A 27,212-nucleotide genomic window follows, 5' to 3' on the forward strand; every position below is an offset into this window, starting at 1 on the left:
TTTAAACTTAAAATGTCATTTATAAAATTATAGATATCTTGGAAAGTCATTCTTGTAATGTATATTTATATCAATAGTTATCATATTATTAATTTATAAAAATTCTGAGATAAATAATATAAACAGTAAATCCAGTTTTATTAGTAAATAATTAAGATAAATTTATCGATCGTCTGAAATAAATCTGAAACGAGTCAAAACATACAAAGAATGTGAATCATAATAGTTAAGATTTCAACAAACCGACTATTGTGTCACAATCAGAATACATACTTTTGCTTTGCAAAATCATTATTGGAGGATACATGGCACAGTCGTGCCCACCATGTTATGTAATCATTTATGATAACCATATCGTAAGCCACAAAGTCGAGCCTCCAAATACGTCAATGCATACGCAATTTTCTCTCTGATATGTATACATTTTACATTGTCCACGTGTACATTTATGCAAAATGTATCAAAATTCCGTGACATCGGGTCATAGTTATCGGAATTGAGAAAATGGAACGAAAAAAAAGAAGAAGGAAAGAAGGGGGAACAATCTCAAGGAATTACTTAGCATTAAAAAATACCGTACGTAAATGTGAAAATATATTTCAATTAAGTATCTTTAATCATATTTTCTTTTCGTAGTTTAAACAGTACGTTCATTCTATTTTAACAAAGATTTTCCTGTATGCAATACTAATTTCCCCTATGATTTTTATATCTTTTATTTCCATTCATGATTTTTCTCTTCTAGTTCTCTTCTATTTTATTTTGCATTTAGTATAATGACTGATTTCAAATGTTATTGTGCTTCATTTTTTTCTTATTTTCATATTAATGTTTGAATCAATTATATAGTGAAATTTAAGATGAAAAGGATTCAGGAAAAGAATGTATTCTCTTTATTTTAATAATCAATAGATCTCTATCTAAGAAATCAGTTTATCTTATTATTTTTATTATGAAGAATTAAATATATCTTCTTTCTTTTTTTTTATTCAAAATTTTCTTTAATAAAATTGTTAAGAAGAATCAAGATATAAAATTTATCTTTGGATTTTGCTCACAAACGAATAGAACTCATCATATATTCGCAATACGTTTCTCAATAAATCTAATACACGCTCCTAACTATTTACATTTTATTGAACTCTTCATTTTTCTAAGGATTAATTCAAATCAATTGACAAGATCCATGCTTTGATAATCGTGAGAGGATCAAGTAAATATGTAAACAGACATCACACAATCCAAATTTCCGATTTTTCTCGAAAACAGACTGTGTCAAATCTATAGAATGGTATAATAATGCAAAACTTATTATTGCAAAATAAAAAACTAATAAAATCTGCATCATATTAGCGAAAATATATCGTATTAATATATTCTTATCATTTCTTTTTATTGTTACTGTATAAAGATCGATCAGTAATATTTCTAAAATTATTATAAAACATTTACTTACGTATTACAAAACATTACAAAACATTTCGATGTAATTTTTGTTTTTATTTTAATATCTTCAATCAGCCTTTCATCTTTCTCAATACGATGAAATAATCATCGGTCAAAGTATTGAAAAAAAAAAATAATAATAAAAAAAGATTCGATAACGTGCTCCTTATCTCTCTTTGTTATTTATGCGTCTGAGAACTTCACCGATAAATAATACAAATATCATTCAGATTTTTGCATATAATTTTTCGGAAATATTTATTCGCTCAACGATAATCGTTTAAAAAACCGTTTCATTGTCTCGTTGCGATATCTTTTCGATGCAATAATTATCACATACATTATTATTTTATTATCATAAAATTTTCCTCGATAAAAAAGAAACACCTTGAGCTTTAAGAGTTTAACATACGTCACTAGCTTTGTCCAAAGGCCAGCTCATCTTCGTTAAGCTGGAAAAGTGTTTAGTCATGATCCCTTTATCATCCTCGTTTATTTTATTTCGTTGTGCGCAGACACCAAAGCAAATTAATCATTAATTAGTCTCAGTCTAGTGGGTGAAGAAAAATATCGGTCTCTGATAAATCTCGAACAACTTCAAACAGGACATTAAGCAAAAATGAATCATGAAATATCGTGTGCTTTCGATAAAATAAAATAAAATAACGACGAAGAAGACTCCTTTCCTTTCCAAGATGTAATATCTTTAATTTTTCGAAATTTTATTTAATTTAAGTACAATTGAATTCAACTTTTAACATAATGATTCAATTTGATTCGATCTTGAGCTCGATCTCTTTTCATCGATCTTCTCAATACAAGATTATGATTCAACTCTTCCTTCCTTCGGCTCGATTAATTCAACTAGATCAGTTAGTTAAGTTAATTTGTTAAGTTTAAGTTAAAAGGACACCAGCATCCGATTTATGAAACGAGAAACTAAATATCGATTTATTCGGGGGGTGTCTCGTAACGAAGAAAACGGGTCGAAAAAGCGGGGAAGCTCGACACCCTGGAATTATATTCTTCAAATTAATCAGAGCGGTGTGATCAAAGTAACATGGAATCCAAACAAAGTGAGTCGAGTTGTAATACTCGGTAAACAATAATGTTGTATGAAATGCGGGCAACGGACAATCTCAGATCAAAGTGCAACACGTACAACATACGTACGCGCGTTTCCTTTCTCTCTGCAATCTCACCTCGATGGTGTCTTTTTTCCACGCTCTATAACGTTCGTAGTTTGATCGATTTCCTGTTTGTAATCGATACCTAACTAATTCATGTTTCAATCAACTAATTCTATATATCAACTTGGCGCGCTTCAACTACGTTTATCAAATTGCAATTGATATCAATTATATAGGCATAGCACGTTTTAATTATTGTTTCTTTCTCTGTCAGTCCAAAGAAAAATCGAGGAAATTGTAATAATAATATTAGATATAAGTGTGTGTATTAAATCTAACAATATATCTTTTGTATGTAAAGCCAGCTGTTTCGTTTTCTTTGCTCTTTTTTCTTGGATCTTCTTGGTTCATTGGTTCTGCGATAAAGGAAACGAAGAAAAGAAAATCAGAATTGTTGCAATTTTAATTCTTATAAAAGAATGGATGGAGAGTCGTGATGCCTTGAAAAACAGAAATAATTGTGTTTTATTTGATCTCAGATTCTTCTATGAATTTTTAATTACCGACCAATAAAAAAGATAATTAATTGTCTCGCTGATAACGATCGAAGGACGCTGATATGGAGAGAGCAATGTTTTACATTCGTAACGAAATTATGAAAAAAATTTTTATCACTTTATTTCTCTCTTTCTCTATGTATCATTACAAAATTAAATCTTGGAAGCTCCAATGAAAATAAAATAAAATTATAATGATAATATTGTGTAATTGTTTATTTTTCAGAAAAAGAAAGATTTGGAACAGCAATTCGTACAATGTTCAGTTTCTTATACTTTGAACCATTGTCTCGTCGATTAGATAGGATTATCACGATCCTCGTCAATTTGCAAGTAATTTAATTATTAATTTCTTGAACTATTGGATCGTTCGAATTTAAATTGATTATAAGAATTGGAACAATTTATTGAACTTTGTGAAATAGAAAATATATAATGTTTGCATCTTTCCATATATTATTGTTTATTGAAATTTGTCATTACACTTTTGTAATTTCAAAAGAATTTTTAACTAAAGTTCATCAAGTTTTCGTTATATATTTTTCTTCTAAAAATTTCAATTTTATATTTGCGATATTTAATATCTAAACTTCCTCGATCGTTCAAATATTATTCCTCCAAATCTCACGTTCGACTCGATCGAAATGGATTTACTTAAATAACAAAAATCTTCCTTATCTTTCATCTGCTCCAACCATTCATCAAATAAATTTCTTGAAGCAGAGCATCATCATGATCATCTATTTCTTAATCTTAATTCTTTCTGACTTTGGTCCAATCAAAACATTTATCCACGTGATATAAAGACGTTTCTTTCCTTATCCTCCTGAGTACAGCATTCCCATTAAAACCTAAAAAGTGATTTTTCTTATTTATTTTTATAATACCTCATACATATTCAACGAGAAAATTACAAAATCGTGAATCGCTATTAAAACTCGAATTCTACGATGTAAAGTGTAATAATAAATCGACTTACAAATGCTAGAACTTTAAAACGTTTCCTACTTAAAAACTCTTGCCAAGCACGCGCGATCATGCATCACAACATACGCGCATAACGCCTACATCCTCTCAGTTGGCCGCGCGTTTACGAGCGCGTTAATATCCTAGCACAATGCGTTCACCTTAGCCTTAGTCGTCATTTTCTTTCATTTCGAAACAGAAGTATTTGAATCCGGCCCAACCGCGTGCACCAATCCGCTCCGGATTAAATAATTAAACGCGAGCGTCTGGTCTCGCTCTGCTCGCGCGTGTCGCGCCAGGCAGAGGAGGAAAGCGAAAGTGTTGGCGAAGCAAAAATAGAAGAGCAAAACGTAAAGGTAAAGCGCGAGGCGTTTTCGATGTATAAAACGGCTCGGTGCAACCGATTTCCTTCGAATGCGTCGGCCTCGTGGCCCGATTAGCGCGCCGCGATCGCTTTTACTCCCGATCGACTCCGCCGCGACCTGCAGTTCGCTCCAAACCATTCGTGTGATCGTGCGTGTGTCATCCTCCTCCTCCTCCTCCTCCTCCTCTTCCTTCTCCTCCTCCTCCTTCTCCTCCTTTCAACCGTGCGTGTCGTCGACTATTACCACTTCCTCGGCCGCAACGAATTCGCGCCACGCTACTCGCCGTGTGCATCCTCGAGATCTTGAAGGATCCACTTTCGATCGAGCCCCACTCCAAACGCGATCCAATTCTTCTTCTTCGAAGAGGCGATCTCCTTCCATTCGAGGATCATCGAAGAGAGAGAGGAGCACCACGATCGGCGATTCCATCGATCTCCCCCCCCCACTTCGCCCCGGCGGAAGTGCTCGGCGGCCAATCCACGGGGAGGAATCAAGCTTAGGGCTCGCTTCGATATAAATCCTTTGCCGATCGAATATAAAAGCGAGCGAACGCAGGACATGTCCGCGAGACTCGTTGCGTGGCCGAAACTGGTAACGAGGAGGTTGGTCGTGACAACACCCTCGAGACGATTATTCACGGTGTTTACGAGCGTTCGTTGGCCGGGACACGCCGGAGATAGGCAACAGGCGAGACGATTCGGCCCGACGTTCTTGAGAACCCTCGAACCGAGATCCTTCAACGAGATGCCGCACGCGGTCGACATATATTATCCGCAGTGAGTATCCGATCGCGTTGAGCGAGTCTTGGAGATTGTTTCGATTCATTTTGATCTTGGAGAGGAATCGATTATACATTCCATTTTGACCAAGCTTTGGAAAATGTTTGACGGGTTGTTATTCTTTTTTTAAATTATAATTCAGTTCTTTAATTCAGTTTTCAGAAAAATAATTCAAAATTGATCGAAATTGATAGGGAATATGAATTCCTGTTGAAGAAGTGAAATTTCAAGATGAAGTTAAGAGATGTTATTTCCTGTTTATATTATATCTTTAACGGGAATTAATATTATTGGGGAAAATTAAGGAACAATCAGGAAATTACATGAAACGATAAGAACTGATATACGTGAAAGATACCTTCTTAGCCAGATACATTCGACTGTATTTGATTACTATTGCATAATCCCGTCGTAATTTCTAATGCAATCTTCGTTGCGCAATTTGTACGTACACGTATTTGTTATAACATTATTAAATGTTAGTTTTAATATAGAAACCAAAACGAATCGATTTGATTTGCAACAATTATGCACGATCCATTCAATTAATGTAATAATCAAAATGATACTGTTTCAGCGAAAATATTATTAAATGCAATCTTATCTGTGTAATGGGCGATCCTCATCCTCAACATTCGATTAACAACATTCTCGATTCACTGGTTTCAATTTTAAGTTTCAAATTTTATTGTTTACTCAAACTTTCCTCTTCTATCCCTTTGCTGCGAATATTCCTCCAAATATTGAATATTAAATATTCCGCTCAAATAATTATTATTCGTTCTTATATATAACTTGCACAAACGTTCTACAATACTTTCACCCAACTAATGGAAATAAGAGTTGAGAGTTTCTTAATTGATACTTTTTCCTCTAATAAAAAGACACGTATTCTACGATAACGATTGTGTTCATTGAAGCGTGGAAATTTTTGTAACAAAGTTGGTACACGTACTTATATTATATATTATAAAGACAACAGGTTTTCCTTAAGTAAAAGGAAAGGATACATTTTGTCACGGTGGAATGGATGGAATACGCGAGATGATGAAAGTTTTCAAGTCTTTATCAATGAAAAATTAAACGGATAAGTGTCGGTTATTAAGTTTAAATATAGGGATAATCCATCACTTTGTGAAAGATGGAAAGATTCATTTTTTAAAGTTTTCTGAAAGATTGGAGTGAGAGGCAATCAAGTTATGCTTTTAACAAGTCTTCTATAGAACCATCTGTTACTTTGACCTAATATCTATGATGAAAGTTTCAGAAATCAAGAATACACAACTCGTGAAATATATTGCAATATGAGAAATAGAATATATTGAAGAATCAAGAGAAAAATACATTATACAAAGAATTTGAATATTGAAGAATATATGTATATGATATTAAAAAATAATGTAGCTTAAACGTTTCAAATTTACAGGAAAGAAATATATTTAATTAATATGAAAGAAGAAATATATTTAATTATATTTTATTATATATATTTAATTAATATTATTATTATTTAAATATATTTAAATTAAAATTGGAATTAATTAAAGTAAAACAAAAGTTCAATCACAAAGATAAATGCAGTATCATAAATGGATTAAGAAAGAAAAATTATATTAATTTAATTCTAAGCATTACACACTTTGAGCTACAAATAAAATTTAATATTGTTTCCAGAGTTTCCACATTGGCCACTAATGTAGCGAAGAGTCCATCCTTCAATAATAATTACGAATATATAGGGAAGACACCTTTGTTGAACACACCATCGGAATGCCTCAGTCCAAAACTTCGTTCGTATATAGAGGAATGTGCATCCCTTTGTTGCCCCAAAGATATCTATATTTGCGATGGAAGCGACATAGAATACGATCACCTGTTGAAACTCATGGAAAAGATGGGAACTATATCACCCTTAACAAAATATGAAAATTGGTAGATGTATTTGAATAATAATTTCATAATCATTGAATAAAATTTAAGTGTCTTTTTAGAGATAATTCTTTCTAATCAAATTATAAATAGAAAAATTTCAACAATTTTATCATTTTTGTTATGAATTTTCACAAAATTTTCTTAAATAATTTGTCTTGCAAATGCAAGTATAAGACACTCATAGGATATGTTCAATCATTGAAGTAAAAAAATACTTATCAAGAACAAAATCCATTTTTATTGTTCTCTTTGCAATAGTCTTGAAATTTTTAATTTCCTCAGTTATTTAAAATCTAAAATAAAATATTCAGTTATTTAAATACATTCGTATATTTTATTTTTAGTTGGCTTGCCAGGACGAATCCTGCAGACGTAGCACGAGTTGAGAAATTCACGTTTATCAGCACAGAACGTAAATCCGATACAGTTCCCACTACACGCAAAGATGTTACTGGAGAATTGGGTAATTGGATTTCTCCGGCTGACATGGACAAAGCAATCCTTGAACGTTTTCCAGGATGCATGAAAGGTAGTTTTAGGGAAATTTTCTGAATCGATTTAATGAATAAAAGAAATTGATGAGTCTCATATTTGTAATGCAGGCCGAACAATGTACGTCATTCCATTCAGTATGGGTCCAGTTGGTTCAACTCTTTCAAAAATTGGAATAGAGATTACAGACTCTCCATACGTTGTTTGTTCCATGAGAATAATGACCAGAATGGGTAGAAAAGTTCTAGAAGCTCTTGAGAATGATAATTTTGTCAAATGTTTGCATTCTGTCGGTGTTCCAAAGATTGATTCAAAAGTTAATGTTGATTGTTCCTGGCCATGTGATCCAGAAAGAACGATCATTCTTCATAAACCAGCCAAAAATGAAATAGTCTCTTATGGGAGCGGTTACGGTGGAAATTCTTTGCTCGGTAAAAAATGTTTTGCCTTGAGAATTGGCTCGACTATCGCCAGAAATGAAGGCTGGCTTGCAGAACATATGCTTGTATGTAATTAATCATTCATAATTTAACATTGAAAAGCTCATATTCTTTTCTCTAATTATGTCTCCAAATACAGTTGCATCATCACAAGATTTGACTTCAATATTTATTATATTCCATTGATGATTAAAATTAAGTTGTTTTTTTTTTATTATTATATATACTTCTATATAAAAACTCATTATTCTCAATATTGGCGTTCGCAAATACATCAATTGTCTAAAAGATTCTATATTAGTTATCTTTTATAGATATTGGCTATCACAAATCCAAAAGGTAAAAAGCGTTACATTACTGCTGCATTCCCTAGCGCGTGTGGCAAGACCAACCTGGCCATGATGAAGCCGACATTACCAGGGTACAAAATCGAATGCGTAGGTGATGATATCGCTTGGATGAAATTCGATAAGGAAGGTAGACTTCGTGCCATAAATCCAGAATACGGATTTTTTGGTGTCGCGCCTGGAACTAGCTCCGCCACTAATCCTAACGCCATGAAAACTATTTTCAAAAACACTATCTTCACCAATGTAGCTTCCACTAGTGATGGTGGAATCTTTTGGGAAGGATTGGAGAAAGAAGTTGATGATGATATTGAAGTAAGTGTTTGTCACTGTATTTTATAATTTTTCTTCTTCAAAAATTAATCAAATCTCATTTATGGAATTGAGTTGAATCACAGTTAAATAACGACATTTATATAGATCACTGATTGGCAAGGCAAGAAATGGACCAGAGGATCCAAATCGCTAGCAGCACATCCAAATTCCAGATTCTGTTCCCCAGCTGGACAGTGTCCTATTATCGATCCAGCTTGGGAAGATCCAAATGGTGTTCCCATAGATGCTATTCTTTTTGGAGGTCGAAGACCAGAAGGTGTTCCTCTTGTATACGAAGCTAGAAATTGGCAACATGGTGTTTTTATTGGAGCTTCGATGAAATCTGAAGCTACTGCTGCAGCAGAATATAAGGTAATAATATGAAAGGTGTTAAGTAATAATTTAATAATAATAAAGATCACTTAGAAAATCACTTCATATTCAATTGTGAATATTATGTATTTCTTTTTTTGAAACTATTTAAAAGAATCATAAAAGAAAGATAAACGTTTTTTGTAGTCATTTGTCTGATAATTTTATCTTTGGAAATTAATTTTATTCAATAATTATGAATTAGGGAAAGATAATCATGCACGATCCGTTTGCCATGAGACCCTTCTTTGGCTACAATTTTGGACATTATCTCGATCATTGGCTAAGTATGGGCAAAATGAAGAATGCCAATCTACCAAGTATATTCCACGTGAATTGGTTCAGAAAGAATGCGGATGGCAAATACCTTTGGCCAGGATTCGGTGAGAATTCTCGCGTTCTGGATTGGATTTTTCGCAGAATCGAGGGCGAGGATATTGCTACAGATTCTCCTATAGGTCTATTACCTAAATTAGAATCGTTCAATTTAGAAAATTTGAAAATGAAAATAGACATGGAAGAGTTATTCAGATTACCGAAAAGTTTCTGGCAGGAGGAAGTTAAAGAGCTTAGAGAATACTTCGATGCACAAGTCGGTGATGATTTGCCTTCAATCATTCGTGCAGAACTTGAGCTTCTTAGTTCTAATGTAGATCAACTTTAAAATAATATCATTTTTTTATATTTTTATCCAGAAATAACGTCAAATTTGATTAAAATTAATTTTTTTTTTATCGAAATTAAGCGAGGAAAGATTAAAAGAAGTTTAAAATTATGAATCAAATTATTAAGATTCATATTGAATTCAGAAATCATAATCTAGCTAATTGTTAAATTTTTTCCATTATATCGAAATGTGATATATTACATTTTGATTTTTAGTAAAATATCAAATTGAATCATCCATATTCATTGAAATATTTTCCGAATATTTTTCATTTTTAACATCACATTGTTAGAAAGTACTTATAATTTTATAATTATTTGGAACAGATTTTTTTAGAGAAGGACCGTGTATGAGTATGCAAGTCAATATACAATGAAATAATTTATCATTTAGAATAAAAAAAATATGTATTTTCAATATACATTTTAAATAAAAAATAATTAATAATGAATAAATATTATCCATTTTTTTTTAAATTAATTATTAATTAGATAAATAAACACTAACATTGAAAGACAATAAATAGAGTTTAATAATTTTTATTTCAAATAAAAGATGGGAAATTCTTCTACTAATTGTATTTATTGACCTAATATTTTAATTACCTAAATAATATTTATGAAAGACTTCAAATATAAGACATTTAAAATTGTACATTTGAATATATATAGATATATTACAAAATTTTTGCGATCATATACATATACAATTAAAGATTTAAGAACAGTTTTATCATATCACTTAACATTTAAGTTTATGAAATAAACAAAAGAGAGCCAGATATCTTACTGAGATTGTTTCGTAATTTCTTATTAAAATTTAAATATAACATTTTATCAATTTACCATGTATATATGTATAATTAATATAATAAAAAATAAATATAACATAATTAAAAACAAATAATATATATTTTGTTCAAATAGATATTTTTTTTTTTAACTTTGCTTATTACTATTTTAGTAGTATATAATATTATACCCGTATTTTAAGTATCGATAAATAAATTGAAAAACACTCTATTAATTTTAATGCGAATATAACATATTATACATATATATTTTGAAATATATTATGCAATAAAATAAAAAAAATAACTAATAAGAAAAAAATATCGCACGTATCAAACGTATGAATTTTAAGATAGAAGAATTTAGATATTATTCAATGCTAATTCTAAAATGGCTGTTCTCTTTTTGATGATTTTAAATTTTATATAAAAAGAACAGAAAAACTATTATTTCGAAAATCTTAAAATAGATTATATATAAATCTTATTTTATATTAGACTTATATTAGATAAATTAATAAAATACGCAATATTAGTGATTTAAAAAAACTAAATGAAGATAATTATAATTTTTTTAATATAATTTTAACATAAGTATTTCTATCATTTATTATCACTTCATTTAAAAAAAAAAATTATAATTCATATTTAATTATTATTTTATTAAGTTATTATTATTAAATTTTTTAATTTACATTATTTTGTGCAAAAAATGAAAAACATTATTTTATTTTAAACCATTATAGTTTTAACTTCATTTAATTCATATAATTTAATAATACAATTTCAATATATATGAATAGTAATATTCATTTAATTTCACAATATGCATTGATTAATTTCTAAAACCTTCTTTTAGAATTAATTTCTATTAAATTATAATGGAGTACTCTGATATACATATAAATATATTATTCTTTTGTTATTTTTCATTTCCATGCAATTCTACTTTAAAAATAGAACACAACATATCTATGAACTTGCTCCATTTAGAACCAAAAGTTTCTTATTTCATGAATTATATTCTATATACAAATTTAATTCTATTCTTCTACTTTATGAATACATTGATCATCTAATTAACATCGGTTAAGAGGTCACAAAGAATCAGTTATCACTTTATTAGTGAGATATTCTTTTCAATCTTTAAGATTAATTAATATGTTCTAGTATATACTTTGAAGACTAGATCTTTCATCAGTTCTTAACATTTTGCACCAATTTCATAAGATTACACAGATAATATTTGTGTCATCTTCTTAATCTTTTTTTTTCTTTTTTTTTTTCTTTTTTTTTTTACATATATACTTTACAATATTACTATAACTACTATACAATTATATATAGATGCACATTTAAGAATTAATTAACATTTGGTTAATAAATATATTAACGCTTTCGTGATTGCATTCCACAATATTATTATACATATCTGATGTTCTTTGTGAGCATTGATACATCTCTCATTCAATTCTAATCTTCTTCTAATTTTCTATCTTCTTATAATTTATTTTTTATTTAAAATTCTTCTTTAAAATTTAAAAAGAGTATGAGCTCTGATTCTTAATAAAATCGTAACATAATATTATCGATCACGAAAATAAATATTTTGAAATATGGAAATGAATTTCATATTTCAAATATATATTTTGCTTATAATCTTTTACATATTAAGATCCAATATCTTAATTTTTTGTTAATTAAAAAATTAAAATTATAATAAGATGCAAAAAAACTCTTTTGTAATAAGCAATTGATCTATAAAAACTTTAGCACATGAATGCAAATGAAATATAATATTTATCATATAATTAAAATTCATTATTACATTACTCAAGAGAATTGATAATAAAGTTTGTGAATTTTTCAATTCTAAAATTTGTATAATCTAGATAATTAATAAAAGAGATTTAAGAGAGATAATTAATAAAATTATTTCAAAATGAAATATAAAAAAAATAATTTTTAATTCATTATTTTTCTTGTTAAATTGTTCTTATTATTTGTTTTTAAATATAGGTCTGACTAAATTTTTTAACATTTAATTGAAAGTGATGCATTTTATTATGACTTTTTGAATCTCATGAATATAAATATAGAATGAAAGTATGCATAATGCATATTATATATAATTATTAATATAATATTAATATTATTTGTTAGTTTATAATACATATTAGCAAAAAATATTTGAAATATCACTTTACAATAATTCATGAACACATAATATCTAGTTTCGATGAATAGTTTAATTTCAATGTGCGTAATCAAATAATTTTCTGATATTTGATAAGATGTATTTATATTTTTAAATAATAAAAGTGCATTATAATCATGTCTATATAGAATTATCTATAGATAATTATATATAGATAATCTAAAAAATATGCTTTCAAAGATATAGAGAGCTTTATAGTATTTTATGATACTTATCTACAATGTAATAAAGATAAGTATTGTTGCAAATTTAAACATATTGTTAATTTAATATATATTCACTATATTTCAGTTTTGTTTCAACATTTTAGATTATTAAAATTAATTTAAAAATTTATTTTATATGTATTATGTATTAGAATCTTTTGAGATCTTTAAAAAAAAGTTGCATATATCACTCTTATTTTTTTTTGTTAAAATAAAATTTCAGGTACATACTTTTCATCCATTATACTTCTTCACTAATGTTTCCAACGCTCTGGGAATACATAAAGGGCACAATATTTCTGGTTTAGCAGTTTGAGATAACATTTTTCCTAAGTACTGAGCTGTACATGGAAGAACTAATGATTCAGATGTTAATAATTCAGTTTCCATCATTGGAATTATTTCATTTTTATATGCAGATAATGGAAAATGATGTCCACATGTGAATATCATTGTGTCTTCTTTAGTTTCGAGAAATCGATATACCTCATCTGGATCCTAATTTCAAATAAAAAAATTGTATCATTTATATAAAAAAATCATTTTTATAAAAATAATTATTGATTTAAATGATATCAATATATTTTTAAAAAAAATAATATTTTATAAATATAATATTTACCTTAATATGTACAAATGATTTAGAATCATGAATATTAGAAGATACAGTACTTATAACTCCTTCCATCATTTGTTTTGAAGTATTATTTCCACTTGAGCCTGGATATCCAGTTAATGGTGGTCCAAATTGATCAGCCGTTAAAGAAGATAATAATTTAATGAATTCAGGCATAGGTTGATCTAAAAAATATTTAATAATATAATATAAATATATTTAATAACATAATAACATAACAACAACAATATAATATAAAAAATAATTTTTTATTCCATATATATTATAGTAAAAAATAAATAAATAAATAAAATTTCTTACCTTGATCTATATGATGTAGTAACATGGAACATATTTGAAAACAAAATTTAATAGAAAAATAATCAATTGCAATAAAGCTTTTGATTTTTGTATCATTTTTATTTATATCCAAATATTTTTCCATTATTTCTTGGCTATAAAAATATTTAATATTTTAATAATAAATTATATTTATAAATTATTTTATAAATTATATATTTCAAAAAATATATCTATAAAATATATACATATACATATAAAGAACTTACCAAAATAATAATAATCCCAGGGGATAAAAAATCGATTGAATGTGCTCTAGAAATATGTTTTCTATTGTTTGTATAACTAAATCATGTTCAATCCAAAAATCAAGTGCATCTTGTAATATTTTACACTTGATAGCATCTGTTTCATTTTCCATTTCATTTAAAAAAAACTTAATTACTTTTATAGCTTCATTGGTTATATTATTTTGCCAAAATTGTGTAATTTTTTTTTCATTAAATGTTCCACTATTTTTAGGCAATTGATCCAATGTTTTTTTCATAGAAGAAATTTCTGAATTATCTTCAGTAAATTTTCCTATTTTTTCTTGTTTTCGTAATTGATTTTCTTTCAAAATATGATTTTCCATCCATTCCTCCGAATCAGAACTAGCATCAGAATCAAAACTATCCTCGAAAATTCCTGTAGATGTATTTTCACATTTAACATCTTTGCATAATTCTTCTAATCCCCCTTGACAGTCAAATGTGTACAATTCTTGTTGAAGTAATTGAAGACTGTTCAGTGATTTACTGGCAGGAATTTTCATTTTGTTTTTGGCGGCGCAATCTTTAACAGAATCAATTAGATTTTTCTCTACTTGTTTGTTGAAAAGTTCGGTATTTTTTTTAACATGTTTTAATGAAGATTTCTTTAAATCAGATTTTTCGGTAGACTTTTGTTCCATTTCTTCATATAAATTTTCAGACTTCACTTTTGAGCAAGATTGGAGACTCAATAAATGTAAAATTTTCAATTGATAGCAAAATGCTTCAGAAATATTATGTTGTAGTAAAGCAATTTTTGAGCAAGCTTGGTAATTTCCTAATTCAACACACTAAAAATATAAAGTTAAAATTAATTAAAAAATAAACTATAAAAAATTTTATTTATTTATAGTTATAAAAATATAATAAAATTAATTTCTTTAAAAAATTATGTAAAATAAAAGACCAACCTTCTCTATAATTTTCGAGGAATCATATAAGCCAGAGAAATATTCTAATGCATAATGTAATGTCAGCTCTCCTGGTGATTTTTCAATAACACTTAAAGGACAAATAGTACCTGCCAGAGAAGATATGTCGTAACTTTGATAAGAAATAATGGGAGCGGGGATATTAGGAACTTGAGTAGGCACGTCCAAAGCTATATGCGATGTATGAGGAAGCCGTACAACTCGTTTTTTAATTAATACAAGTTTATCATCGGTATCACGCATATCTTTTGCAGGAAGTCGACCTAATTGTGCTCTACTGTTATTACCCCAAGCTAAAATTGTACCTCCTGAAAGAGAATATAAAAAATGAAATATATAATAGAATCTGAAATTTATTTAATATAAAAAAAAAGTAATCATTTTAAATTAATTTAAATATCTGTATTTAAAAACTTAATAAGAAATTATACTAGATTTTATACTAAAATTTATACATTTAAATATTATATTTAATGTTTATACTTTAAATATAAAATTTATCTTTTTAAAACTTTTTTAAAAAGACTATTTTTTATTGTATACTTATAAAATAATATATTAAATACCTGGTTGAATAGCAATTGTATAATCATATCCACAGTAAACTCCAACAGTTTTAATTATAGCATTTATTTTTTCTTTAGATTCATTATTTTCCGATTTAATTTCATTATGTACATTTCCGTTTTTCTCACTCATAGTATTTTTTATACTATCACTTATTTCTTGTTCTTCTCCTGCACGTTTATAAGCATTATGTCTTGGAGGTACTTGTGCAAAAATCGAAACAGGATTGTAACACAGTGGAGTAGGAATTGGAACTTCTCGTCGACTACCATTGCCTATTTGTCCATCTAAATTTCTACCCCATGTATAAAGTGATCCATCTTTTGTTACAAGAGCATTATGATGACAACCAGTTGATATCTGTTATAATTAATAAATTACAATGAAAAATTTCAAGATTTAACGAAGATAAAATAATAAAATGATAGTTTTATTTATGAAATAATTAAAGAATAAAAAATTTCATAACTGGCCTGTATGATATTTCCTTTAACTAAACTAGTATCTACAATAGTTGGTTTTAAATGAGTTTGAGCTTCTTCAAGTGATCCGACATTTACGTTTCTTAAGCACACATTATCTAATTGTTTTCTTCGCGATTCTGTATTAATTCCACTTTTCGCTTGTGCATTTTTAGTTTGTGCATCATTTTCTAAAACTTCTTCATTTGTATCATTCATATTTGTGGAATCTGCAATTTTTTCGAATTCATCAATATTTTCTAATTGTTTTATATCTCGTTGTTCCAATATTCGAGTTCGCTTTTGTGTTTGTGCTTGCAATCGAAGAACTTGAGGACTAGCTCCCCAGATATATAACTTATTTGTACAACTAACTGCAAGCTAAACAAAATAATAATATTGACAATTATTGACATTATATAATTTATTTTTATTAATTTATTTTAATATAATAATGATGATAATTTTATAAAATTTTTTACTTACATTATGAAAATATCCAGTTGCAATAAGAATTATTCTTTCTGATAATGAGATTTTTATTGGCACTGAACTTTTAATATTATTGCCCACACCTAATTGTCCAAAAATATTACAACCAAATGCATATATAATACCTTCTGTTGAAAGAGCCAATGTATGTGCATGACCAGCAGTAATAAAACGTATAACTATACCAAGTAAAGATGTAACTAATGTAGGAGTCATTTTTTTATCAGTATTACCATGACCTAATTGACCATGAACACCCCAACCCCATGTAAAGACTCTTCCATCCGAAGTTAATGCAACAGAATGATATTGTCCAGCTACTGCATCAATAATGACTTCTTGAGCCAAAGAAGTAATCAATTCAGGAGTTGAACATTGTAAAATTTTACCCAAACCCAATTGACCAAACTGACTTGATCCCCATGCATAAACACCATTATTAGTTACTGCCAAAGTATGACAATGACCACAAGATACACTGAGAACCTCAATTTCCATTATCCAAAAGAAAGATATAACTTGAGGTGAACCATATCTTAATACAGATGGACCAGTGCCTAATGATAATTAATATAAATATAAGATAAATAAAAAATAGAAAAATATGTGTTTAATTATATATATATATATATACCTAAACATCCTTGCACAGAACTTCCCCATGTATAAATATTTCCATTTCTGATAAGAGCAACATGAGAAAATCCTGCACACAATGGTCTTCTCTTGAAATCAGCACCAGAATTAGAATTGTTGTGATCCTATTTCAAATTATATAATCATATAATTATTTACTTAAACAAAACATTAAGTACAAAAATAAACATAAACTTTATATTATACATAATAATTACCTTCTTAAGAGCTAATAAATCAATATTATATGTAGTAGATTCTTGATGTAAAATAGATTTTTTACAAATCAAAGTCAATAAAATTAGTAAAAAAGTTTCTATGATTTCTTCTATTAATGTATCAGCCTCATCCTATATGAAAAATGAAAATAAATATCAATTATAAATAATTAATGAATAATAATTATATATATGAATAATTAATTAATTAATAAAAAATAAGCATACATTTTCCATGAGATCTATAGAATCACATTGACTAGATTGAGAACTATGTGAAGTAGTTCTATGACGTAATCGGCATCGTACTACTCTAGGTCTTATTACTGGATTCGTTGGATCATATAATGTTACTAATCTCTGAAAAATATTTATTATAATATAAAAACAAAATTATTTATATTATTGTATTATAAATATAATCTAAATCTTACTTGCAATACAAAAATTTGAGAATTTTGAAGATTATCAAGTATAAATGACATGTGATTTCTAGCTAACTCAGGATATACTAACATTGCTTGCATTAGATTTGGTTCACTTATACATATTAATAAGCCATCTAAAATAAAATAAATATTTATATAATTATCTTCTCTTATTTTCCAATTATAATTGTTATAATTATATATTACATGGTGTTGGTTGGAAATTGCTTGTATTGAAATTATGTATTGTCCTCATAAGAATATCTAACATTTGTCCATAAAGACCTTTTTGTGTTGCTAAATGATGCAACACCTCCCATAAACATGTCTGTCCAGCGATGTTAACTGCTAATAACTCATCGTAAAAAGAATTTGTAGATAAAAAATATCTACAATTCAAATGATTTTTATTACGTAATTTTCTTTATAAAATTTCTAGTTATATCTAAAAAAATTTTAATTAAATGCTTACAAAAATTCTTTATATATAGCTTTGGACTTTTGAGATGAAATTCTAAGCGTCCGTTCAATAAAAGCTAAAACACATAAATTAGAAAGATGTATTCTTGGTGCAACAGGTAATTCACTTATAGCTGGAGAAGCTAAACAATGTGTGAGACAACGTAGTAAATCTGCTGTATATCCAACAGATGCAAATTTTAACATGCTCTTCATTATTCTACACTGAAAAAAAATATATAAAAATTAAAATATATCAATCTATATTACAGAAATTATATAATATTATGTATCTTTTTTATATCTACTTACTTTAGACAATTTATAACAAGCTACTGCACGTGGAAATTCTTTATTCATTAAAAGTATATCACCAGCTTGCTCTAATAATTGTTGTGCATTAATACCGAATATTATAGCTAATTTCGCTGCTTTTTCGAGTTCATTATTTTTTAATACTAATTCCATAAAAATTGATAATATTGGTTTTCTATAAAACCAAAAAAAATATAATTATTATAAATTAAAAATATAATTATATTATTATTCGTATATTATATATATAATTATTATTCATATTAAAATAATAAAATGTAATAAATATAATATTAACCTTAAAACAATTTTATATACAGAATGATTTGTTACAATTATACATGTATCCACATGAGGTAATTCAATTTTAATATCTTTTATTCCCTTTGGTAATGTATATTTATTTTTCATTTCTTCAGAAAGTATTGTTGATGAATTATTTGTACAATCAATAGCTCTGTACACAGCACGTATTACTTCTTTGCTATTTATTAAAGAAAAGTGACCAACAATACACTCTGGATTAAATTTACCATTATCATTCCTACGAGTTTCAGATAATCTATCTGATATTATATATATTATACGTTGACTAACATCAGTAATAAAAAAAAATCGTTGAGTTAATAAAACATTTCTACATGATTCAAATACTTTATGTGCTGATAGAGGTACAGTAGTAAAATTAGGTCCATATACCTACAATTATAAAATTATTTTTATATTATATTATTTCAATAAAAATTAATTTTTTTTAATCAATAAAAATTAATTAATTAATTTCTATACCAATATTTGACTTGTAATAGAATGATAACATGTATATAATTGATTCCCTTCCCTATCTAATTGAGACATTAGAAATACTTCTTTTGACATCACTTCTGGTGTTATTTGATTCTGATTTACTTCTGTTGAAGATTCAGAATTAATAGTTGTATTTTGAGTATTTCGATTATTTGTAATATCTGCAAAATTAATAAAATTTCATTAATGATCAACAATAAAGTTTGATTTCAATATCATATTATATAATATATATATTACCATGATACTGCAAATTTTCTCCTAATGTCTGACTTTTTGTTTCTATTAATTTTTGTCTGAGTATTGCAAGTTTGTCCACAGACAATTGCTTGAGTCCTTGCAATCTAGATCTAGTAGAAGCAAATATTTTGCTATTATCATACATGTTATCATTTGTATGTAACATATTATATGATTCTCCATTTTCTAAATGATGCAAACAACTATATGTACGCTGTTCTAAAAGTAATCTCCATTGTCTTCTGGATTGACTTGTTATCAGAAGAGATACAATGTCATTACTTTGATCACGACAAATGTGCAGACTGATAATATTTCCTTTAATTTGTGTAACATTCGTTTGATGGCCAGTTTCAAGATTAATAAATATAATCTCTCCATATTCTGTTCCAATAATACCAATTTCAGCAGGTATTAGTGTACTTTGCCACCATACTATTGCAGTAGGTCTAAAAATTTTAAATTATAAAAATAAAATAAAAAAAATATTAAATCATAAATGATTTCTTTTAATTATGATATATACTTTGAATGAGATGATTGTGAACTAATAGAAGGAAAAGAAGTTATATCATCACTGGTCCATCTTTTATCTTTCTCACAATTTTCATCTACAAAGCATAGAGCAGGAATTATATATACAGATCCATCAACACTTGTAGATAACAACCATGATCCCATGGAATGAAAACATAAAGCTGAGATTTGTTTATGAGATCCTTGAAACCAAGGTATCCTTCTAATTATTGCAATAGATGTCGAATTTTTTTTATAATATAAAAAAATTTCAGCATTTCCTGTTGTAAGTGCTAAAAATAATCTTTTTCCATATTCACACTGTGCACTATGTTGTATATTTGTTGCTTTAATTAAACATTGTAACTTAAATAGACTTTCTTCATTAAAATTTGTCATTGGCTGAAAGCCTTCTGTGCTTATTTCTGCAATCATTATATTATAAATGATAATTTTAATACTACCTGAAATATAAAATGATTTAAACAGATAAATTTGACCTAAAATTATCCATAAATTTAAAAAAAAAAATTTATTAAAAATATCATATTGTAAAAAGAAAAAATACAAAAATATGTATTTATAATGTTCAAGTTAATATAATTTTTATCAAATCGTAAATTTATAAAAATTTATATATATATATCAAATATTTAATATATATATATCAAGTATCTAATGCATTAAAATGTACTTACAATATAAATTTAAAAAGTAAATAGATAGGAAAATTAATTATAAAATTTAAGCATTTAAATCAATATAATTATTAATTATAATTATAAAATTATTTTAAATATATAATAAATTATTTGTAATACATAATCTAAAACATGCAATATTTATATAACATATAAAAATTTATATAACATTTATTATATTTCATTATTATTGCGTGATATGTTAAACACACAAATCAAAAAGTTATTATGAGCTACTATACCTGTATTTATGCAATTGTAAAATAATACAATTGATGAGAAAATTTCGCCTATTAAAAAATTCTTTTTGCGCCAAAAAGAAATTATTGGAAAAGGAATCTAGAACAAATTTCACATTGCGCATTCCGTCGAAACGTATTATTTTTTTCACATGTAAGATATTAAAAAAACTGATTATTTACATTACATTTTTACAAAATACTACCGTCAAATTTCTAAATGTCAGAATATCAAGGTTAGATTGCATTATAATCAACAGTGCAGCCATTTGAAGAAATCAAAAGCACTAGTATATTATATAAACTCTCTGATATTGATAGTATTTTATATTATAATTTTTTCCTAAATTATTCAATTAAAATTTAAATAAATTTAATAGGAATTGTTAATATTTTGCTTAAATTTTAGAAAATAATATTAAAATTTTTGAATTTTTTGTAAAAGATAATATCTATATATTTAATTAATAATGAAATTGATAATGATACACCATAGATTAAATATACAATAGATTTACCATCCAATGCTCTAGAGATGTTGTTAATTTCCTAATTTTTATCATATTTCTGTTCTTTTTTTACTATTTATTTTTATTCTATATTTATTTTTGTGTTTATTACAAATAAGATACAAAATGTTAATAGAATATACTTTCATATAATGTATTTAATTTTATAATATAAAAACATAGATATTACTTTCTTAATTTTACAATGTAGAAATCTCGCAAAATATACTATATTTTGATGTAATGTGAGTACTATATATAAGCATTGTAATATTTTTATTGAATTTGAATAATTTTAAAAAGTTCATATTCTTATTAATTCTATTTATATATAATTCTATTTATATATAAAATATTTTTTATAGGAAAATAATTCCTAATAATTCCTAATTTTTTACATAATTAAATGTTGGTAGTATTTGTATCATATTTCATATACTATTGTCATTTGAAGTACGCATCGAAAAATGGTGGATGATAGTAGGAATCGACAATTTAGTATTGAATATCTTAAATTTAAAGAGTTTTAAGTGAAACAATATATTGTACATTTTATTTGTAACTCAAAACGTTGAGAATGGGTTCAAATAAACGACATAAGACCGAGAAGAGCCGAGATACTAAGAAGAAGCGTCATCGTAGCCGTTCACGAAGTTATACGCCTGAACGTGAGAAATCGGAAAAACATAGGCATCACAAAAAGCATAGAAGGAAAGAACGCAAGGATTATGACAGCGATGGTTATTATCTGATTCATTCTTATTAAACTATACGAATATGTTGTACGATGGTTTTCTTAATATCGCGTATTTTATTATAAATTAACTATACCGCTTTGCAAATGTAATTGTTTATGAGCGGTTAGATAAGCTAAACTTTTAATTTATCTTCGTTCCTCGTTCCTCGTTCATCGTTTCGAAAGTAATATCGTGTTTTATCTGCGCAGAAATGTATTTATCGATTTCAAGTACAAGATTAAATAATTTGGAGGAAATCAAAGCAAATAATATATATACTTTGCATAGGTACATAAGCATTTACTATGATGAGCATACGATATTTAATATCAGTTAATACTGCGTTTATTTTATTTCAGTTGAAATAGTTAATGCACCTCCTCCACCAAAAATCTCTAAGTCTTCACATCCGTCAACACCTCCACCTCCTGAAATTTCTAAGCAGCATAGTCCTTCGCCAAGTAAAGGTGGAACACAAACTTCCCTATCTATTGAAGAAACTAACAAATTAAGAGCAAAATTAGGCTTAAAGCCATTAGAAATTGATAATGCTCCAAAAGATGATCCTAACAAAATTAAAGATGATTTGGGAGAATTTTATCACAAACCTGCTCCTGATGTTAATGAAAAATTAAAAACTCAAAAATTAAAGGAAAAAATTGGTACTCAAAAACAAAAGAGATTAATTGAGGCTAATTTAGCAAAAGTAAAAAGTTTAGGTGAATGTGATTCTGATGATGATACTAAAAATTGGGTCGATAAAAGCAGACGTTTAGAAGAAGAGAAGAAAAAAGCAGAAGAAAGGGTATTTTTAAAATGTTTTTATTTATATATTTAATATATTTTTAATTAGTATTTTAATTTGTTTTATTTTCACATAAGGCAAAAATGTTAGATCAATTAGATGAGGAATTTGGAATTGGAAATTTGGTTAAAGAAGAAATTCATGCTGCACGTAATTTGGCTTATACTGAAAAAAATTTAAAAGGCCTCAAAGTAGAACATAACATTGTAAGTATTTAAATTTAGATATAATTTTAAAATTTACAATAAATAAAATTGTTAAATAAATAATAGGATAAATTTGAAGAAGGCAAAACAGTCATTTTAACATTAAAAGATCAGGAAGTATTACAAGAAGGAGAAGATGTACTCGTTAACGTAAATATAACGGACGAAGAACGTTATCAACGTAATATTTTAAATAGATCTAAAAAGCCTGGTTATGATGCATACGATGACGATAATTTTGATGAGTTTGGTTTTCCAAAAAAAACAATTTTGGAAAAATATGATGAAGAAATTGAAGGAGAAAAAAAGGAAACTTTCACACTTGGAATTAATAATATTAAAGATGTTAAGCAAAACAAACTCGATTATGTTAAGCAACGTTTAGCGAATAAACGGATAGAATCGTTACACTCAGCAGAGCCAAAATTAGCTAGCGAATATTATAATGAAGAAGAACTTGCAAAATTTAAGAAACCAAAGAAAAAGGTACTTCTTTGAAATATAATTTTAATGTCGCTTTTTGCATAAAATATAAATTAATATTTCATTATATTATTAGGTTCGAAAGATTAGAAAAAAATTAAAAGCTGAGGATTTAATTCCTGAAGATAATGATTATCTTCGAGATCTTGGAAGTAGAAGGAGCAAACGAACGGATGATATAAAAGATAATGATACTTTAGATGTAGATGATTTAGGAGGTATTTATATTTTTATATAAATTATGATAATTTTTTAATGTCTAATTTTCATAATTTTATTTATTTCATTGTTTAAAATTTTATAAATTCGTATCTTTTTATTCTAAAATCAAGCTCCTACTGAAGACCTTACTGGAATCAAATTGGAAGAAGATGATAAGGAATTGGAATTACAATTAGCATTGAAAAAAGCTCAACGATTAAAAGAATGGCAATCTTCAAGTATCGAAAAAGTTACAGAAACCATAAAACAAGAACCTGCAAGTTCAGAAGAAAATCAATCTGGAAATATTGTTCTTAATGCTACTGCAGAATTTTGTAGAACATTAGGAGATATTCCTACTTATGGTCTTGCTGGAAACAGAGAAGAGAATGGTCAGGAATTGATGGTATAAAATTTATTTTCATTTATTTATTTATTTTAATCTTATATTATATATAATAATGTTATTTATATTTTTTCTTAATTTTTTTTAATAAAATTATAATTTAATAGGACTTTGAAATGGATGGTGTTAAAGAAGAACCACCTATGAATGAGGAAGAAGATGATGGTCGTGGTGCTTGGAATACCGTACATTTAGGTATCTCTCTTTTTTTAATATTTGAATTTTTTTCATATTTTATATTTATTTATTTATATATAAATATTTTATAAATAGATGAAAGCACATCAGAACCTGTAGCCATGGAAGCTGCGATTTTAGATGCAGAACCTTCGCTTGGACATGGCGTTGGTGGAGCATTGAAACTAGCTATGAGCAAAGGTTATTTGCAAAAAGAGGACAGCAGTAGACCATCTGCATCTCGTTTTGCACACTTGCAAGCTCAGAATTATTCGATAGAAGATAAAACTTATGGGTATGTATAGAACGTAACTATCGTTCAGTAAAAGAAGCTTTCTTACATACTTAAAAAAAAAAAAACGAATGTAAAAAACATTCTTTTATTGAATGCATACCAAACGAATCTTGTTAGATGAGTCTCTAGTGAATTTCAAACTGTTAGTTAACAGTCATAAATAAGAGAGCTCAGATTTCGGTGCTCGGAAAATGGATGATCTACTACCGCAACAAGAGATTAAACTACTTTGTCGGAGATGAAAGGCCTGAGAAGAGAGTAGGATTGATAGAGGTATGTTTATATTATGCGATTCTATTCCGAGCAAGATATGTATGAACGTTCTAGACAAGTTCACGTATGGATTGAAATTAATTTAATGAATAATTTAATGAATAAAAAAATTATATCTACTATATATATATATTGATAGTAGAGATTTGTATTATCATATTTTATATTTGCATGTTCAAATATGTAAGATTATTATAATAATCTTTTATATCTATATCTAATCTTTTAATCTATTATAATATATATTCAAAATATGAACTTCTATACATCTTCGTTTGATATTTATCGATATATTTTTTGCTAAATATATTATAATGTTTTTAAAAAAGATTATAATTAACAATAATTTAAAATAGTATATTTATATGTATATATAATTAAATTTAAATATAAAGAATATAACTTATTATGATAATTATATTGACTTGTTTAGATTCGTATTAATTTAATCGCATAATGTAATGTATCTTGGAAACTTAATAATTTTTCTGTTCGCGGTTAATTTCGAAACACCGAATTCCACGAGCTATTATCAATTTTTATATTTAAATAAAATTTAAAAATTATTTTTTATTTCTTCTTCTTTTAGAGACGATGATAAATTTGGAAGAAGAGATCGTTTTAATGGTCCAACATCAGAATTTAAAGAAAAAGAAGGTTTTAAACCAAATGTTAAATTGGAATATATCGATGACGACGGTCACGTTTTAAGTGCAAAGGAAGCTTTTCGATATCTTTCACATAAATTCCATGGAAAAGGACCAGGAAAAAACAAGGTTGAAATTTTTCTATATTTTTCTCATTCAATTCATAGAAAATAGGAATTAAATATAGCTTTATAATTTATAGGTCGAAAAACGAATGAAAAAAGCAGAACAAGAAGTTTTAATGAAGCGAATGTCTTCTACAGATACACCTCTAGGAACACTTAATTTATTACAAGCAAAACAGAAAGAAACTCAATCTCCATATATAGTACTCAGTGGAAGCAAACAAATGCAAACGTAAAAAAAATTTAATATTATTTCAATAAGTATCAAAAAATATTTCTTAAAATTTATGATTAATTTTTTTTTTTCAGGACTAGTATATCAAAGTCAAAACATTAAGTCAAAAAGCTTATTTCAATGAAAGTTGTATATAACATAGAAGCAAAAGAAATGTCTTATCGGTATACTTTTTCAAACAAATCAATAGATTAATCGTCGTAAAATGAATAATATTGCACATTTTTTTCTTTGATTTGTTAATCTACTTATATAATAATAAAACAATATTTGTGAGTTTATAAAGAAAATTAATTTTTGCGAATTTTTCCTTTCTAATTATTTTATAAATACAAATTTTTAATTGTTAATTAAAAAATATCAATTTAGTAATATAATAATTTATTTTATATTTGAGGTTTTGTTATAAAGAAATATTACATTTTTTATTTTCACATATGATATGATCCAAATATTGTGTTACACAAAATTTTGTAAGATTTGTTATATTACAACTCAGATATGTTGAGGTGATACATAAAATCTTTGACTATATCAAAGAAAATTACTTAAATTTTCTCAGCATATACATATAAAATAGTATAAACTCATATCTTGTCACAGTTTTTTTGATAATGATATTCTATAAATTATAATATTCTATATTTAAAATATTTTGTTTCAATTTTTAATCAAATAAATTGATAGCTATCACAATAAAATTAAGTGGGGAACAAACGATGTTCATAATTATATCTTATTAAAATAACTAATACAATTTCTATATACTAACAGTAACATGTGCATAAAAGTTATAAATATTTTAACATTATGATTCACTTCTTAATTCTCAATCACAATTCACAATTAATTT

At 26.8% G+C, this 27,212-nt stretch overlaps 3 protein-coding genes and 1 long non-coding RNA gene across 7 annotated transcripts; 3 read left to right on the top strand and 1 right to left on the bottom strand.

Annotated features, from left to right (window-relative positions):
• Positions 1 to 413: 413 nt before the first annotated feature.
• On the top strand, positions 414 to 10,714 carry LOC412843 (phosphoenolpyruvate carboxykinase). 2 transcript variants are annotated; one of them, XM_006560464.3, is made up of 7 exons: positions 414 to 576; positions 6,918 to 7,175; positions 7,520 to 7,704; positions 7,778 to 8,172; positions 8,422 to 8,769; positions 8,875 to 9,141; positions 9,347 to 10,714. In XM_006560464.3, the coding sequence occupies exons 2-7, from the start codon at positions 7,129 to 7,131 to the stop codon at positions 9,803 to 9,805; spliced, it is 1,701 nt and encodes a 566-aa protein (XP_006560527.2). In that variant the 5' UTR covers positions 414 to 576; positions 6,918 to 7,128; the 3' UTR covers positions 9,806 to 10,714. The 2 variants fall into 2 exon arrangements, with proteins under 2 accessions (XP_006560527.2, XP_396295.4); XM_396295.7 differs by lacking the exon at positions 414 to 576 and adding an exon at positions 4,130 to 5,240.
• On the bottom strand, positions 3,323 to 21,510 carry LOC552399. 2 transcript variants are annotated; one of them, XM_026439666.1, is made up of 21 exons: positions 21,264 to 21,510; positions 20,331 to 20,784; positions 19,805 to 20,253; positions 19,547 to 19,725; positions 19,056 to 19,456; positions 18,755 to 18,932; positions 18,456 to 18,667; positions 18,191 to 18,372; positions 17,990 to 18,117; positions 17,784 to 17,915; positions 17,556 to 17,687; positions 17,336 to 17,462; positions 16,696 to 17,258; positions 16,222 to 16,590; positions 15,748 to 16,108; positions 15,161 to 15,489; positions 14,208 to 15,040; positions 13,960 to 14,093; positions 13,645 to 13,823; positions 13,254 to 13,520; positions 3,323 to 3,984 (listed from the first exon to the last, which is right to left on the bottom strand). In XM_026439666.1, exons 2-20 carry the CDS (start codon positions 20,753 to 20,755, stop codon positions 13,257 to 13,259), a joined length of 5,577 nt encoding a protein of 1,858 aa, XP_026295451.1. In that variant the 5' UTR covers positions 20,756 to 20,784; positions 21,264 to 21,510; the 3' UTR covers positions 3,323 to 3,984; positions 13,254 to 13,256. The 2 variants fall into 2 exon arrangements, with proteins under 2 accessions (XP_026295451.1, XP_016766735.2); XM_016911246.2 differs by lacking the exon at positions 3,323 to 3,984 and having other exon boundaries at positions 13,219 to 13,520.
• LOC107964173 lies at positions 5,248 to 5,938 on the top strand. The gene is made up of 2 exons (XR_001702396.2): positions 5,248 to 5,687; positions 5,821 to 5,938. It is a non-coding gene; the product is annotated as an uncharacterized LOC107964173 (long non-coding RNA).
• Positions 21,511 to 22,207: 697 nt separating the features above from the next.
• On the top strand, positions 22,208 to 26,649 carry LOC409347 (U4/U6.U5 tri-snRNP-associated protein 1). 2 transcript variants are annotated; one of them, XM_392863.7, is made up of 11 exons: positions 22,208 to 22,509; positions 22,866 to 23,311; positions 23,389 to 23,517; positions 23,584 to 24,003; positions 24,077 to 24,218; positions 24,333 to 24,607; positions 24,715 to 24,802; positions 24,881 to 25,079; positions 25,942 to 26,128; positions 26,202 to 26,356; positions 26,434 to 26,649. In XM_392863.7, exons 1-11 carry the CDS (start codon positions 22,347 to 22,349, stop codon positions 26,459 to 26,461), a joined length of 2,232 nt encoding a protein of 743 aa, XP_392863.3. In that variant the 5' UTR covers positions 22,208 to 22,346; the 3' UTR covers positions 26,462 to 26,649. The 2 variants fall into 2 exon arrangements, 1 of the variants encoding a protein (XP_392863.3); XR_003304222.1 differs by lacking the exons at positions 26,202 to 26,356; positions 26,434 to 26,649 and adding an exon at positions 25,227 to 25,352 and having other exon boundaries at positions 25,942 to 26,127.
• Positions 26,650 to 27,212: the final 563 nt, after the last annotated feature.

The sequence above is a fragment of the Apis mellifera genome, linkage group LG3 (genome assembly GCF_003254395.2).
Source record: "Apis mellifera strain DH4 linkage group LG3, Amel_HAv3.1, whole genome shotgun sequence".
Lineage (NCBI taxonomy): Eukaryota > Metazoa > Arthropoda > Insecta > Hymenoptera > Apidae > Apis > Apis mellifera.